The 17613-nt window shown below is 41.4% G+C and overlaps 1 protein-coding gene across 1 annotated transcript in view; it reads left to right on the top strand.

Annotated features, from left to right (window-relative positions):
• The first annotated feature begins 1919 nt into the window (after positions 1-1919).
• The window catches only part of HGD (homogentisate 1,2-dioxygenase), a 43121-nt gene continuing 27427 nt past the window's right edge, over positions 1920-17613 (top strand). Inside the window, exons 1-4 of the mRNA XM_019448487.2 lie at positions 1920-2157; positions 7651-7722; positions 8542-8630; positions 12526-12631. Of these exons, the coding sequence (XP_019304032.1) occupies positions 2143-2157; positions 7651-7722; positions 8542-8630; positions 12526-12631 (282 nt within the window). The 5' untranslated portion in view covers positions 1920-2142. The remainder of the gene's footprint in view (positions 2158-7650; positions 7723-8541; positions 8631-12525; positions 12632-17613) is intronic.

Below are 17613 nucleotides of genomic sequence, written 5' to 3'. Positions count from 1 at the left end.
AAGCCTATGGAAAAATAAAGCAGTAAAGCTTTTCCCTTGTCTTTTATTGACTCCCATTCATTTTTTCCCTCTAACCACCAAAGACTCACTTCCAGGATAGATAGATTGAAGACTCAAAGTACTCATAAACTCAGATGTAAGAAATATTTTTTCTGGAATTTATTTTTGATTTTGAGTCTGCATACTGCAGGAATAACAAAAACTTAGCCTCAGTAAAACCAGGGCCTCCCCCAACGCATACCACTTCCTCCAGGGTTTGTATATAAATTCCAGGGAAGCAAGCTTACGTAATACCACAGTGTCATCTGTCTATGCTGACATATGCTGAGATGTCCTATAACTGTCTGGAACTCAGGCATCAATCCACACAGGTTGGTTTGCTACCAACCTGTCATTTTTTTCTGGCCCTCTCTGTGCTAACACCTCATACACAGGCAAATCATCTGCTGCTACTGCAGTATGTTGGAGCCTAGGGACCTCTGGCGATAACTTAGACCCATTTAATATAGAGCAGAGGGTCTAAGCTGATGGCCCATGACCTTTTCAAATCTGCGTGTGTGTTTTTTATATCAGTGTATCCGTTATCTCACCAAACCACCCCATTAAATACCATAAAATACACCATTCTATTTTCCCACAATTCTGTGAGTCAGCAATTTGGACTAGGTCTTGCTGGGGGTTCTTCTGCCATTTTCACCTGGGATCATTCATGTGTCTCCAGTTATATGACAGCCAGACTGCATCATTCAACATGTCCGGCAGTTGGTGCTGGACTAACTTCTCTCTTCATGTGGTTTCTCATTCTCAAGGAGATTGGCCCAGCTTCTCTGCATGGTAATTTCAAGTAGTAAGAAATGGACAAATCCTAAGGCACAAGCACTATTCACGCCCCTGCTTGTGTTGTGCTTGCTATTAACCAAAGTAAGATTCAAGGAGGTAAGAAAAAGACTACATCTCTTTATGTGAAGAGCAGCAAAGTCCAACATTACAAAAGAGCATGCATACAAGGATGGGAGAAAATTATGGACATTTTTGCAATTTACCACAATGGTTTTATCTAGTCATTCACTCATTCATTCATTCGCGTGTTTGTTCTAGTTTCCACTGTTTAAAAATTGGAGCTTCATTTAGAAGTCTTATCTTGAAATACCACCTAGCCTACATTTCCTGCCTGGTCTGTTGCACTTAAGTTTGTGATGATAAAGCCTAGTTTACAAGACTGTTCTTGTGAAATTAAATGAGATAATTTCTATGGAAAAATCTGGCATGAACAGGCACTCGATATATAGTTTCTTTCTTCCTGAGTACAATTAGCCACAAAGTGGATATCTAACCATGGCTAAGGAGAATAGCCAAGATGAAGGGCAAGGGAGTCATGGAAAAGGTGGCTGGAAAGTAATTTCTTGGTCCGCTTTTAGAAGGATAAAGGTATTAGAAAACAAGATTTTTAAAGAATTTATTTTTAAAAACCACTAAATATATTTAAGAAATGAAAGGAACAATAGCAAACATCTCCGTTTGCTTTAAGTGAAGCACTTCAGACTCTGGACAGTTCACCCAGCTTATCCCTTGGAGGCACCTCTGGACAGCTGTCCAGACTCAGTCCCTGTTTCAAGCAGCTGTGTGTAAACACCTGTGCCAGAGCACAATTCATTTTGTCACTGCCCAGCAGAGAATGAATACCCTGCCCTGTTCCTTCCAGGCCTGAGTCAGGACTGAGGAGAGAAGCCTCTGCCGCACACAGCATGCCTTAACTACCACGGTTCCTTTCCCAGAGAGCTTTCCATTCTCTGTCTTCAGTAATAAGCCTCCTTCTTTTCACTGGGACACATAATTGGCTAATCTTTACCTCAGCTGGAGAGGAGATAGGCTCTGCAAACTCTTCCAGAAACAGCCTAGATTTAGTGAAAACCAAAGACAATTGCGTAAGCAGTTTGAAAACAAGCATGCTGGACTTTCTCCCTAGTTGATCAGTTAGGCAATTTTTGTGGCTGGTTTGAGCCGCCTGCTAACCAGTGAGCACGGTGAAGTGGTGGGAATAACATTCAGAGGGTGGATTGGAGGAGAAACAGAAGCATTTTAGCTTCATACCCTCTCTGGGCCTGTGTTTCCTGAAGTCATCACACCTGCAGCAGAGGGAAAATGGCCGAGTTGAAGGTAAGACACTATCTGCCAAGTTTGCTGTGGCTTCTTCAGCCAGAATTTATGGAAGCTTCTGAGAACCCCAGAGTGTCAGAGTCAGGAAGGATCTAGAGAGGCCATGTTTTAAACCCCTGTGTTCAGAGGTTTTGCCATGGTGTCCGCAGGCATGGCTGGAGCTGGGGGTGTTGATGGAAAGGTGGTAAAGAAAAGAGATGAAGCCTTCATTGTCCATTTTTTGCCTTTGTTCATTTCAAATATTGTCTTGGGAATCTGTAGACATCATAAGGGCTCCCCGTCCCCCGCCCCCTAACGACCATGGGCAGACACATATCTCACTGACTGCTTCCCAGCCCCTACTCCCTGATATCTTCCTGTTGCTACAGCTTCCTGGACTGCCTCCAGCCAACCAATTAGATCTGCCGTATCTATTCAGTTATTTTGAGGATCCACAAATTGGCCCTTGGCCAATAGAAGCCCTAGCAATTCCTCTAGGAAGTAATTCCTTTTTATTATTTAATGTGCAATTGAAAAATATGTGTGGGTTATGTGCTATTAATGAATTAACTCATATTGTAATCCTCAAAATAGATCTGAGATGTAGGCGCTCTTGTTTCTATTTAACCAGAAAGGAAAAGAAAGTTTGGAGAGATTAAGTGACTTGCCCAAGGTCACTGCTTATAGGTGACAGAGACTAGATCAGAACCTGGTTTGTCGGAATCCAAATCCCAAGTTCCAAAAGGAGATTTAGTGACATCTACTGGACCGTGTGCCTTAAGTCCAGGGAAGGGGACTGTTTTCCCAGTGTCTAAAACCACACCTAGTGTCCAGCCTGGGCTGTATCAGTGCCCAACACATGCATGTGGAACTGAGGAGAACTTCCCAGAACTTGACTCAAGTCAGGTGAGCCACACTCCGGGCTTCTTTCAGGAATGCAGAATTTGAACACTTTCCTAATGCCCTTCAACTGATGCTGAGTTTGAAGAATCAAACATCGCCCCAGTTGATAGGGATCCTGAAAACACACAACACTGAAGTAAACGTTTGTTTCTTTACCTTCATGTGTGACCAAGATTCGGAAATGCTGAGAAAGAACTCTCTTGCATTCAGCAAATATTATGTGTTAGTACTGATGCCACAGGTTGATACTGTAAAGGAACCGAGTCTGGGCTAGGTGGGGTCAAGAGAAACTTCTTGAAGAAGGCTGTTCCTCAGCTGAGTCATAAGAGAGAAGTAGAAATTGGCTAAATGAAAAGAGGTGGGGGGCAGAGAAAAAACAAGTGCAAAGGCACGGCATACACAGCCCAGCATATTCTGGGAGCCAAGAGAGTTTCAGCTAAATTTGAGCTGCTGCAGGGACAGCCAAGTTGACATACCCAGGAGGCAGTGGGATGTATGGATCTGGATCTCAGGGGAGGGGGTAGGGCCAGGTTAATATCAATGGTGGCAGCTGAAGTTCTGGGAAAGGGAGAGTGCCTAAGAACTTTGTTTCCTGATGAAAATCCTATGGGAGAGTTCAGCAGGGGCTGGAAACATCCTTACCATTTATAAATAAATTATATCTAAAATCCTATCCTGCTGAAATTTTTAGCAACTTATTATGCACAGCACCAGCAGACCAATGTAAATTGCATGCTGGTCTTTGTTCTCAATTTCAAAGGCTTTCTTCCCTGCCTGCTGTCTAATCTGCACGAGCAAAGGTTAGCTCTAGAGATCAGGAATCCAAACACAGAAAACCAGATTGCATCATTCTAATCAATAAACATTACATAAGTTAAAAAATATACTTCTCAGCTTTTATGTCTTCATTTTAACAGATATATCAACACAAAGCCTAAAAGAAATCACATTTATGTAAAAGCAGCACAACTGGGGGAAGAAAATTCGAAAGAGAAAATAATAAGGTTAAATTTCAAACAGACTATTCCACATTCTTAAGTCCCTTCACTTCTACAAGTCTTGATTTCCTCATTTCTAAAATGAAGAGCTGTTCAATATCCAGATTTTGGGCCCCACTACCAAATATTTTCATTCACTAGGTCTGGGTGTGTGTTTGATAAATTTCTGGAGGTGATTCTAATGATTAGCCAGAGATGGGTCCCACTAATATTGTGATTGTGTTTGTTTCCTGTTTCTGTTGTAACAAATTACCACAAATCTAGTGGCTTAAAACCACACATATTTATTCTCCTACCGTTCTGGAAGTCAGAACTGTGAAATCAGTTTCCCAGGGCTAAACTCAAGCTTCCCCAAGCTGCCTGCATTCCGTGATTGAGTCTCCATCTTCAAAGCACATCACTCCAGCCTCTGCCTGTCACTGCACTGCCTTTTCCTCTTCTGTAGCTGTATATCCCTCCACCTCCCTGTACTAAGGCACTTGTGATTACATTTGGGGCGCACCCAAATCATCCAGGATAATCCCTCATCTCAAGATTCGTACTTCACTCACATCCTCAAAGTCTCTTTGAGTGTAGGAAGTTCCCAGGGATTCAGACATGGATATCATTGAAGGTCATTATTCAGCTCTACCACAATAACCTGCAAGTTCCCAACAATCTCCGTTCTCTGTTCCCAGCACAGTTCATTAGAAATACTGGACTCTTGCCACAGGAACAAGGTAGCTATCGTTCCATCTCCACCCTGACTTCTCTCTCCTTCCTTTATGCTCAGTGAAAGGCAGTGAGGTGCACCATCTGCCCATCCCATCAGGGCATTACCCAGAATCAGAGTTGGGAGAAAGCACCTCATAAGCCTACTCTGACACAGAGTACGTCCCAGGGACCAGGCGAGGATTAAAAAGCGGTATGGTAGGCAGCTGCCAGACAACTGAAGTTATATGGAGCTCGCTAATTTGTTCTTTTGTTTAGAAAGGATTCATATCATTCTCTTGGAGAAAAGTGAGATCATTTTTTTATGTTGGATCAAGTTATTCAGAAATCTGGACTGAAGAAAACATACAAACTCACTTGCTTAATGTTAGATTTTCTTTTCTTCTTGCATAAGGAATATTTGTACATAGTCACTGAACCAGCTGGAGTTGCACACTTGGATTTTCACAGCTGATATAAGCAGAGTTCAGATTCTGCCCTTGATCTCAGCAGCTTGGGAAAGCACCTGCTGAATACTGCTTCCTCAAGTCAGATACCTTCGGCAGTAAGGGACATGGCATTTGAAAGCTCTAATAAACTCATCTGTAAATTCTTCTCTCCGAGGATTAGGAAAACCGACTGACTGGAGAGTGAGTCAGCATTTTCCGCCTCCTCGTCAGCCAATGCACCACAGCTCAGATGCAGAAACAGGCTCAGAACTCACACCTCTCTCAGAGCTGGGTGGCTCCCTTCCAAACCACCAGCTGTTCTTTCTACTTTCTTTTCTATTTTTTAAAGCAGTCAGAAGCAAATGCTTCAGAACTACATATACTAAGTCTCTTTTCCCTTGTGCCAAAAATACATAGAACCCTGGACTCTGTTCTGAGACCAGCAGTTGCAAAGAATGGGGAAGGTTAATAAGTAAACCCGCCCATGACTGGAGAAGGTTCAGCTGTATGCCTCAACACTTAAAACTCCCTGGCCTCTCTTGCAGAGAGAAACAATGTGGCAGTTGAACAAAGAAAGTAAGGGCGCTGTCATGCTCAATGGCTTGCTTCAGTCACAGATTGGTCTAAAATTCCATTCCACGGAATTGAAGATAATTTGGGGTCATTACCATTTCTCAGCAACTCCAATTCATTCCTGTTGACAGTGAGCGTGAGGCCCATTCTGAGAGAAGAAAATTGTACTCAGTGGAGAGTCGCAATGCTCTACCATTTCCCCAAAGAAATCAGTCCAAACTGCATGTCGCTGCAGTTAACCTATCTGTGTATAATATAACTCAGTGTTTTCAGTGCTGATAGATTTTCCAAAGTACAAAAAAAAAAATTGTGTCTGAAGGCAAAAAGAATAATTTCACTTCCATTGCTTTCTAGGTCATAACATTTCACATTTGATATTCCTTCCAAATATAGCAGTTATTGGCCTGATCGTTGCTCACACATCCAGGCATATTGCATTCAGCTCATCCGTCTCCATGCTGCTGAGAACTCTGGAGGGCTCACCCTCCACCCACTAGCATCCTTCTTATATCTTTTAAAGACATGTGCTCAGATGGTGGCATTTCACTCAGAGAGCAAGGCTGCACTTTCATTATCCAGAGCTAAAATTAAGTCCGTTTTATTAGGAACAACTATGGGCAGAAAATAGCCATTTTTAAATATTTGAGTTAGAGAAAAGGGGGTTCTAACCCCACCTACAGCAGCATACATACACTCAGAATAGGCTTTAAGTGAAAGGCTAAATCAAACAATAGATATCTATTGAGTACCCTCTGGTAAATCAGGCACAGGGCACATCCAGGCGAACAAGACTGCTACAGATTTCATGGGGCTTACCAACTTGCAGAGAAGCCAGACAGTGAACAAGAGCTCACAGGTATGCTAAGTGCTGTAAGAATAAATTTCAGGGGCTCCCATACTTTACTTTGTTGAGAAAGTCTTTAACTTTTTTTCCCTCTAGGTATAAAGGAAACAGCCAGCAATCAAATAGACTCCATTGTACCACTGTGGACAGACTCTGGTCTGGCACTTGTGAAAGCCACCCATATCTCCAGATTTTGATTCCATGTATCCACAAAAATACAAATATGTACACAAGTGTTCCATAGATGAATCAGAAAATATAGGCTTCTGCCTCTCAGCAAGGCTAGTTTGGAGATCTTTCCCTCAAGCGTTCTGCTGTAGACTGGATCCACATGCCTATTTTTAGTTGCTTGTTTCAGAGCATGGAGGGGAATGGAGCTCCACACACAGGGAGGTTGCAGTTTAGGCCCAGCAAGATCCTACTAATCTGGAGTTGAGGTGATGCCTAGTTATCTCCTTTCTCCAGAACTCCCTGGCGGAAAGATAATTAAAAAACCTGTTCTTGGGGTGGAATAATTAAGAACAAACCCACAAATCAACTAAGTATAGCTAAGGGTGGAAAGTCTATGCAATATTCAGGAGTCTTCTCCCAATTAATTGGTGGTCTTTTTTTTTTTAATTTAAAAAAAATTTTTAATGTTTATTTTATTTTTGACAGAGAGAGAGAGAGAGACAGAGAGACAGAGCATGAGTGGGGGGAGGGGCAGAGAGAGAGGGAAACACAGAATCTGAAATAGGCTGCAGGCTCTGAGCTGTCAGCACAGAGCCTGACACGGAGCTCAAACTCACAGACCTCAAGATCATGACCTGAGCCGAAGTCGGGCACTCAACCAACTGAGCCACCCAGGTGCCCCTAATTGGTGGTCTTTAAAATTCACACAGAGCATATTTTCTTTCCTAGATGGTCCACATGCCAAGACATAGCAAACATATTACATATGGAACATCATACACAAACACATGTCCTTATAGAAATTCTTACCTTCATTAGACTATCAATGTTGTGAAATGCTCTTTAAATACTTTAATGACAGCCTTCGTATCTTTGTCATATGCAGTACATTTCTGGATTCGGGAATGAATGTGCCTCAGAGGACCCTCGCTGCCCAGGTGCGCTGCCAGAAGGACAGGTATGGATGAATAGAATATCAGCTTAGAGAGCTCTGATTTGTAGGAATGAATAACCAGCCCTCAGGCCAAAGTGCATCTACTCACCATTGTTCCTGGGAACTGTCTAGGAGTTTCACAACTCATTAAGATACTTGGGATACACAACAATGCCAATACAAAGATTAAAGTGGGATGGTGGTTACCTATGGCAAAGCACCCAATCTGAAATAGCAAGACTAACTGTAAGACTTTCAGGAGGATCCCCTAGGCTCAAGGTTAAGAGGACTTCCTTATAGTTCTCTTAAATGGCATGAGTTATGACAATGATGAGAAAATAATCAGTCCTAAAAAATGGATCCACAAAGATGTTTACACTAATGTTGGTTACAATAACAAAAGTATGGCAAACAAAATATTTTCAAAAATTTTAAAGAATATTTTATGGCATGAAAAAATTGCTCATGATATAGTGTTTCTTCCAAAAAAAAAAAAATTCGTGATCATTATAGGACTACACACATCATCCATCATTGGATCCTTATTTTGGAGGATAAGAATGGAAGGAAATGTACCAGTGTGACAACATTGGGTTATTTCTGGATGGTGAGATCATGGGTTATATTTTATAAATGTTCTGTATTACATATGTATTGCTTTTCTAAACATGAGGAAAGTCACCTAAACAGTTGTTATAAAAAGTATATATGGGTTGAAGATGGTCTTGTGCAGTGGACCAGAGCAATCTCATCCAGGACAGAATTCCCCCACTGAATTGTTTGCAGGAAGGTGAGATGCTTTTCTGATTGGAGTGATGTTGTTTATTGCCTCCTTTGTTTTAGAACAATCCTCAAGTCTGCCCTTATAACCTGTATGCTGAGCAGCTCTCAGGATCGGCTTTCACTTGTCCACGGAGCACAAATAAGAGAAGGTACAGGATTAGATTAATTCTGACCTGAAGACTGTGGGATTTATGACTAGTACTTAGTGCTGGCTCCTACATCTGGGCCATCGCTTCCCAGGGCTGCCGAAGATTCTGCTTTTCACAGGCTGTACTCTGGGTAATTGTGAGGGGAGGCCTTGTCTCCAGCTAGGATCAAGTCACTGTTGGAAAAAAGTAAGGAAGCAGCTGCACAGAGTCTTGGAAAACACACATGTCCAGCTCTATTTACAAATTATCACTTGTCTCCAAAGGAAAATGTCCCCAGTAGGTGCATGGGTGGCTAAGTTGGTTGAGCATACGACTTTGGCTCAGGTCATGATCTCGCGGTTCACGGGTTCAATCCCCACGTCAGGCTCTGTGCTGACAGTTCAGAGCCTGGAGCCTGCTTCAGATTCTGTGTCTCCTTCTTTTTGTGCCCCTCCCCCATTCATGTGCACGCACTCTCTCTCTCTCTCTCTCTCTCAAAAATAAGTAAGCTAAAAAAAATTTTTTTTAAAGAAAAGAAAATGTCCCCAGTAAACTGGCCTTCCCCAAAGGGTTTTCCAGTTGAATTTTCAATTTTGATTTGTTTGTTTGTTTGTTTTTAAATAATGAGTAACTCAAACTTACAGATGATTCAGTGTAATATCTTCTTCAGCTGACTAGAAATATTATTTCTTTGCATGAAAATATTGGATAACTAACCTCGGGCAGTTGAAAGGTCATCTATTATGGCCTCTTGTGGTTTGAATTAATAAGGTTTTTACTCTTTGGAATTTGCCTTTGCTGGAAACCAGCACATTCATTAGCAAAATGTGTCATGTTGCATGCTTCCTCTAATCCCACAAGCCAGGTCAATGAACTCACTCCCTTGATTTACTCCCATGGGGCAGGTTGAACGCAATAGATGTTGTGGTTTGGGGAGGCAGTAAGTGTCGTACTTAAACAAGTAGTGTCAAACTATAGGAATGTCAGGCTAGGGCATCTGTGGAGAGGAGTGCTCCTAATTTTGGAGACTTGGGGAGGAGGGCAGTTGGTCTGGTACTGCTTAGTGGATGAGACTGGCTTTACCTCCACAGTCTCCTCCTAGGGAGCAAATGAGGTAGTGACTACGACAGCACAATGGACCACATGAACGATAGGTTGTTGTCTTTAGTGGTTAATTATGCCCACTCTGGAGTCAGGTCCCCTGAGTTTAAATCATGCCTCCTTCTCCTTTAAGCTGTGTGACCTTGAGCAAGTCATCTACCCCCCTCAGAGCCTATGGTTCCTCATTTGTCAAAGAGATGACGATAGTACCTATTTCATAGTTGTGGTGAGGATTAAAGGAAAGAGTGCATATAAAGTACTTAGCACATTGCCTGGCACATGGTGAGTGCTCAATTAACATTAATTATTCCAATCACCATTACTGTCAGCATAGTAGTATTTCTCCCTTCAATACAGGGTACCCCTAGGAGGCTGTTAGAGAACTGAGTGTGAACTATGGCATCCATAACAATACTGCTTCTGTCTTGGCAGATATGTGCATGGAGGGAAGAAGAGATCGTTTCCCATACTTGTCAAAACTCAGGGGTTAATTCTATTATCGTTTAATCACCTCTCTCTCTCTCTCTCTCTGTCTCTGCAATTCCAGTCAAGGTAAGGAAGGAACACTGACAATTCCCGTTCATTTTAATTTATGACAACCTAGCCTCCATGACTATGTTCTTGACTTTATGGCCATTCAATAATGGGACACCTGGACTCCAGATTCTGCTGCCTACCCCCATTATTCAGTGATATCTTCAGCCAGCAGGAGCTTAGCTCTGTTCCAGGAGGCTGAAAAGGAGCTGTTGGCATTTCATTAAGAAGCTGGCACCATTCCTTGAATCAGAATTAAATCTCCGTCCAGGGTAATGTAGTGCTGCCTGGGGAGTTTTATAAACAGCTAAAAAACAAGGGACACTAGGCATGGCTCACCCATCTGTTTAGAACTCTCCAAAGGTATCCACAATAATTTTTGTGAAAATGCTCAAAATCCCCAGTGGAAAGATAGAACCAGGTAAGCCTGGAATTCTTACAGTGAGTCATTTCTCATTTAAATCACAGAGTAGAGGGCTTCACAAAATTCTCAGAGATTATACCTATCAAGGGTTACTTTTTATCAGGTTGTTAGCTGATCCCTCAGGTAATGAGGGGAGAGTCAGGACAGAGAATGTGGAAAATTTGGACCATCTTAAAAACCCAGATGATTAGGGGTAGGCAGACAATTCAACACACATTTAGTAAGTGAGAACTTACTATGTTCCAGGCACTCTAAATACATAAACTCTGAATCCTCACAATAATCCTAGGAGATAAGGATGAGAAACATAACTTGCCCAGGGTCACACAGTTGTTTCTTAGATATGTATGCATGCCCTTAACTACTAGAAACTACAGAGGCTTGGTTTATTCATAAGGATAAAGTCCAAGGTGAGAGGTCACATCATTTAGAACTGGAGGAATCAAATGGAACCTGGACAATCTAGCCCTTTTATCTCCCAAATGGTTCAGTGTAGGGCCAGGCAAACTCCACCCCTTGAAGTAGACTGTCCTAGGGTTTAAGGGGCCAGAGGCTGTTTAAGCAGGTCTAGTCTCCCATTGTCAGAAGTAGTGTTCCTTTTTGTTCTGTACACTGCCAGAGTAATGGTCTCTGAAAGGACTTGGGTCCCACTTAGCAAGTTCCAGTGTCCCTCGCAACTTCTGGATGGTTCTTCTCCTGGTGCTCTTCAGGATTCCTGCATCTTCTCTTCCTGAAGCCTGAGATCTGGGTCCTGGCAGGGAGATCTTTGGCTCAGACCTTGACATACACAGATAACAAAACTTGAAAAGGAGAAAGAAAGAAAGAAAGAAAGAAAGAAAGAAAGAAAGAAAGAAAGAAAGAAAGAAATTACTAACTGTAAGACTATATGGACAGATCATCTTATAATTTTGGAGTACAGAGTGTTAATGTCCTAAACCTCTTACAAATTAGTATCAAAAAGATACATAACCCAATTTAAAAAATGGTAAATGACTTGTACAAGTAATTCATAGAAAAATTACAAAGAACCAATAAACATACAGATTCTTGACCTTACTCATAATAAAGGAAATACAAAATAAAAATGAAATACTATTTTTTGCCTATAGGGCCAAAATCATTTTTAATAATGTCTCCTATTTGTGAAGACACGAGCTATCAGTCACTCACACAGTATTGTTGTGAGAATAAAGTGGTACAGTGATTTGGCAATTTTGTTTATATATGCACTGGTAATATCTGAGAGAATATATAAGAACATTGTTAGGCTCTGATGCTTCTGATAATTGGCCCTGAAGAAACTGGAGGAGAAATTGGAAGAGCCATTTACCCTTAGGGACTTTTGAATTTCTTGAATTATTTCTACCATAGTCCTGTATTGCTTTTATAATTTTAAAGAAAAAATTTATATTTCAAAAATAACAAAGAAACACTCTATATTCTCTTGGTCTATGTAGGATTCATTGTCCTCACCTTCCAGAATAAGAAATAGTGTCCAATGACGTATATATACTAATGCTTTTCTATGGATTTTCCTGTACAGATATCCCTCAAGATACTTCCCCTTCCTTAATAGTTGTCATTGGAAAAGACAATTCTTTATTTTTTTGTCAGTATGGGAACAACCAAGAGCCAGAGGCTCAATTTGAAGAGTAATGGGCAGAGTGGAAAGGTGGGAAGAGGCCAGGGCTATGGGCAGCAGTGGCTATTAAGAAGTGATGCTGTGTCATTGCTTCTCACATTAAAGCCCACAGATCGTTGTTGACTTGAGCATCTTCCTGATGGTACTTCCTGAGCCAGTCTGCGTATCCCTAATAACACCACCCTAAGGCTTATGTGTCCTTGTTTCCCCCCCAGCTGGCTGTATCGGATTCTACCTTCAGTTTCCCACAAGCCCTTTGAGTCCATTGACCAAGGCCATGTCACTCACAACTGGGATGAAGTTGATCCTGACCCTAACCAGGTAAAATGGTCCTGTGAACTGGTGCATACCAGGTATCCAAAGCCTTGAATATAAATATTTAAGTCAAACCTTGGTCTTTGAGAAATTAGACACTTTGTAAAAAGTAAATGCTAAAGTGTGTCTGTTCTTTTGCTCATACTTGGCTGGGAATTTTGGAATTGTTTGCTGGGAAAACTGGAATTCACATGCATGAATGAGTGTGTGTGTGTTTATATACCCAGTTTGCAGTAATGAGACGGACCCAGTGCTATAGCAGACTGAGCTCTGTTTTTGTTTTTTTACCTTTGAGAACTCTAGTATATTCCCATTGTCTCTGAGCTTGGGTACATGTCACTGATACCAGGTATATAATGCAGGAAGTAAAACGTACCTGGGTTTGCATCCCTGCTCCTCTACTTACTTGCTGGGTCTTTGAGCCATAGTATCTCACCTGTAAACTGGGGTGATCACAACATCTGCCATGCAGTGCTGTTGTGACGATTACATGAAAGAACAGGTATGAACATGCTTCACACAGTACATGCCTGGCACACAGGAGGCAAGACCCCTGACTCTGATATAGCCATTTTGATATATTCACTTAAAGGCACCAGTAGTACATATAAATCTCGGGTTTTATATTCAGGTAAATTTGTTTTTTCATTTTATGTTATTTTAGGGGTGCCTGGATGTCTCAGTCAGTTAAGTGTCTGACTTGATTTCGGCTCAGGTCATGATCTCACAGTTTGGTTCAGTTCATGAGATTGAGCCCCACATGGGGCTCTGCCCTGACAGTGCAGAGCCTGCTTGGAATTCTCTCCCTCCCTCTCTCACTGCCCCTGTCTCTCTGTCTCTCTCTCTGTCTCTCTCTCTTTCTCTCCTTTCCACAGCCCTAGGAAATCTGTGACCTCCTCTTGGGTTACCAAGACATTATGTCTGTACCTACAAATCGCCTTCCCCTAAGTACTTATATTTTTTGTAGAAAAAAAAAGCCAGAATAGCCATAGTTACTTTTGGTTTCCTGCTCTGCTCCAGCTTTTCCCTCATTATGGAAATCTCAGGGAACTGAGTACCTGCTTGAATGTTACTCACCCTTCTCCAACAGGGACAGGAAGGGAGGCATTCGGAGTGGAAAACAAAATGTAAGTTAACAAAAGTTTAGCCATCTCACAGCCATTTTGCAACCAGGATATGTTATCTAAATAACTGACCCTTAAACTTGTGTGAAGTTTAATGCATGTAACAAATATCCTCCCCATTCACCACGGGCCAATTTTTGCCTCTCAGCATATGGGAAAGGTCAGCCCCTGCTCCAACCCCCAACCCTGCAGACACAGTCCCCTGCCAAGACCCAAAGCCAGATTTTCCTCTCCTGCCCCTTCCCCCTTCCTCCAGCCAGGGCTCTTGTGCAGAACACAATTTGCACAACCAACGTGGGGTCCCTGTCTCCGTCTCGTCTCCGCCTCGTCGTTGAGTCTCACCTGGCCTCCTAATCCAATCCCATTTGACCACTTTCTCTCCCATCCTCAAGTTAGGAATGCATCTGGCAGATCATCCTCATTTAACCATTTACCTCACACATTTAACGATTTAGTTCCCCCACTCATCTCAGAAAGGGCCAGAAATCATTCTAGCGAAAGTCACCGCTCATTTTCTGGGAATCTACTTGATTCCTCAATGGGTTACATCTCAAATTCTCTAATTTCTCTCAGAGTTACAATGGTCATGCTTGTTTGTTTTTGACCAATAAATAGACCTGATTACTTAATAATGGAACTCTATCTTCTGTTAGAAAATATAAAGGACAGATACCTGTACTTTGGTAGGATTCCTGGTCAGGCTAAATAAATTAAGCATTTAATATACACTAGTTTGGGAAAGTTGAAAGGGTATTTGGGCCACAAAAGTTTCCCTATTCTTTTCTTCAGACAACATAGGGAATAGCCAATTAAGTTTCTGACAGTTCTCTCAAGTAGAGCCAACTTTCATATCATACAAAGGAACAGGGTGGTTGTAGAATCAGCAAGTAAGACAAAAATTAAGGGCAAAATCCTTGAATTACCCATAAATTAAAGGATACATGGTTTCCTGTATGCCACCCCATATGGTCATTCTTATGTACACTAAATTTGAGAACAAACTACACTAAATTGAGTAAACTAAAAGAAGGATTATAGAAAAAGGCCATAGGTAAATGTTTGGGAATTCAAATCATGGGGCCTTTATGGTAACTGTCAAATAACTAGTGGTAAATAAGGAGGAGTGGGAAGTTTCAGTGCCCCTGACTGCTCATATCATCCACACCAGTCATCAAAACCTCTAAAACCTTAATACGTCTTTATAGATTGGTTTATGGTTATTTTATATAGTTTATTAGGGGTTGGGGGTTAGGTTTTAAGCCTAACCTAAGGAAAATGTGACACTGATATGTAACATTCTCAGTAATATCCTTTTATTAGACATTATTATTTCTATAACTATTAATGATACATTTTCTTTTTCTTTAAGTTTATTTATTTCAAGGGAGAGGGATAGAGAGTGAGGGAGGAGGAGGGTCAGAGACAGAGCGAGGCAGAGAAACCCAAGCAGGCTCCAAGCTGTCAGCACAGAGCCCAATGTGGGGCTCAAACTCATGAACCTGTGAGCTCATGACCTGAGCCAAAGTCAGACACTTAACTGACTGAGCCACCCAGGAGCCCCAATTATTGATACATTTTATTTAACATGAATACACCCCGTTACAGTGATTATTTTGTGGCACAGGTGGCTTATCTATGGAAGCTAACCGCATTCTGATAGAATTTTTCTGGTTTTGTCTTGTTAAAAACGTAATATATACTTACAAAGCTTCAAATGGCGTAGAAATTCACAAAGTAAAAATGGAAGTCTCTCGTCATAGGTGAGCATCAAGTATGCCATCTGTGTATATTATTTTCTTGTTTTATAACTAGTTAGCACTTTGAGAGGGAAGTTGGAGGCAACTACATTAAAAAGTCTGAGTTAATGTAGAGGCATCAACAGTTTCTGCTTGCTTTGTAGTAGACACTCAATATGTATTTGTTTCCTCTCCCTTCTCTGTGTTTCTCATTCTAGCATCCCTTTGAACTTCTCCTTGAACTTGATACTTTTTCCCTGTTTTGAATTCCTTCAAACACATTCTGTATGGTGGCCACTGAATGACTTTCCTCTCCAGTATTTCCTCTTTTCCCATTTATGACCTGTGCTCACACACGGTGGGACAGCTGTGCCCCAGAACTCACCAGTGCCTCTCTAAGCACCAGCTCCATCAAGGTAGTGGTTTATCATCCTCTTGTTCCATGACTTACCTCCCCTGCCATCCTACTTCCTTTGCCCTGATACACACATCCTAGCTGTTCATGCTGCATCGATCTTTTTGTCTTTTCATTTACACCTTCTTGACAAGTTAACATCTCTTTCCAATTACGCTTCATTAATAACCACAGCAATCTGCATTCATCACTTTTCCCGTCTTATAACCTCTTCCAAATATGGACACTAGACTCATAAAGAAAGTCTGAGACAATTATAATTAGGTACCCATCTGACAGTCCTTTCCCATTTAAGTCTGTATTGTAGGTATGTCTTCACCTGTCACAGACCAAAATAAATAATTCATCAGCTTCACCAACTCCCCACATTAGTCATCTCTGGGAATTTGAAGACTTAAGAATTACCTAATGTTTCCTCCAAGAGAGCATCGTGGGATATGCTATCATCACTGTCATTTTTGATACCTACCCAGGAAGATTGAGGACGATGTTCCTCAAACCTTTATTTTCCCTTAGCATCTATTTAATCAATTGTCTAAGAATTAATGCACACTTTTTTTGAGTGTACTTAGATTCAACCTGTGGACATAACACATCCAATCCATTAATATCTCTCATAAGAAATATACCTAATTTTGTTCATCATGTACCTTCCTCTAACTTTGAGAATATCAGAATTTAACAAAGAAATCTGCATCCGATTTAACTGTGATTTTGCAGATTTCAATTCGCATTCCTGAATCAACATTCCCCTTTAAAAATCAGAGTCCTTTAAAGTTTATCTTTCTTAATACTGCAGCCCTAAACTTTGGACTTTTGGAAAGCCAGACTGGAGCCAGTTAAGCCTCAGCTGAAGGAATTACTCTTAGTTCTCATCCAGTATAATTTGGACCAAGTGATAAACACCTCATAGCTAATTGAAGACCAAACCATAAAATTTCCTTTGCCTCCAAGACATGCAAATTACCAAAAATGTTTCCAAAACCTATACCCTCCCAGGGCATTTGCTGTTTAATTTGTTAAACTATTCAGATCTCACCATCCTAAAAGCCCCCTCTCTGCAAAAATGTCTTGGGTTTCCCACCTCTTTAAGTTTTTGACCAAGTCTCTCCTATTCACACCATATTTCTTGCACTTTATCACCCCCACTCACTCCTTAACCCTTTGCAGTTCAGCCTGCCCAGACCACTCGATTGAAACTACTTATATCATATATGTTATATTATATATTTTAAACAATAATGCACCCCATTAATATATTCAAAACCTACATAAAAGTGTTAATGCCCAATAATCGCACCAATGCAGAGTTAACCACTTCTAATGTTTTGGTTTCTTTCTTTTCAGTTTTTTTGGTTTTGGTTTTGGTTTGGTTTTTGTTTTGTTTTGGTTTGGTTTGGTTTGGTTTGGTTTTGGTGCATATATGTAAATAAGATCTGGGTCCTATGCAGCCAGAAACCAAAAGCAATTGAAAATAATTCCAATCTTCATTTGCTTCTCTGGAGAGCATTAAAGAATACCCAATATGTGACCTACAAGAACACTTGGTAAACTCCCCTTTCCCAGTTTCCCCAGACTCCCGCCCCCTCCATCCAGAGTCCTTTCTCAGCTACCGCTCCCCAAGCTCCTCAGCCCCACCCACCGCTGGTTCACAACTCTCCTCTTCCTCCCCTCCCTTTTGCCTCTGGAGCAAGAACGGACTGTGTAGGTCTC

The sequence above is a fragment of the Panthera pardus genome, unplaced genomic scaffold (genome assembly GCF_024362965.1).
Source record: "Panthera pardus isolate Hobbes unplaced genomic scaffold, ASM2436296v1 HiC_scaffold_16, whole genome shotgun sequence".
NCBI lineage: Eukaryota > Metazoa > Chordata > Mammalia > Carnivora > Felidae > Panthera > Panthera pardus.
This window is presented reverse-complemented; position numbering and strand designations above follow the sequence as displayed.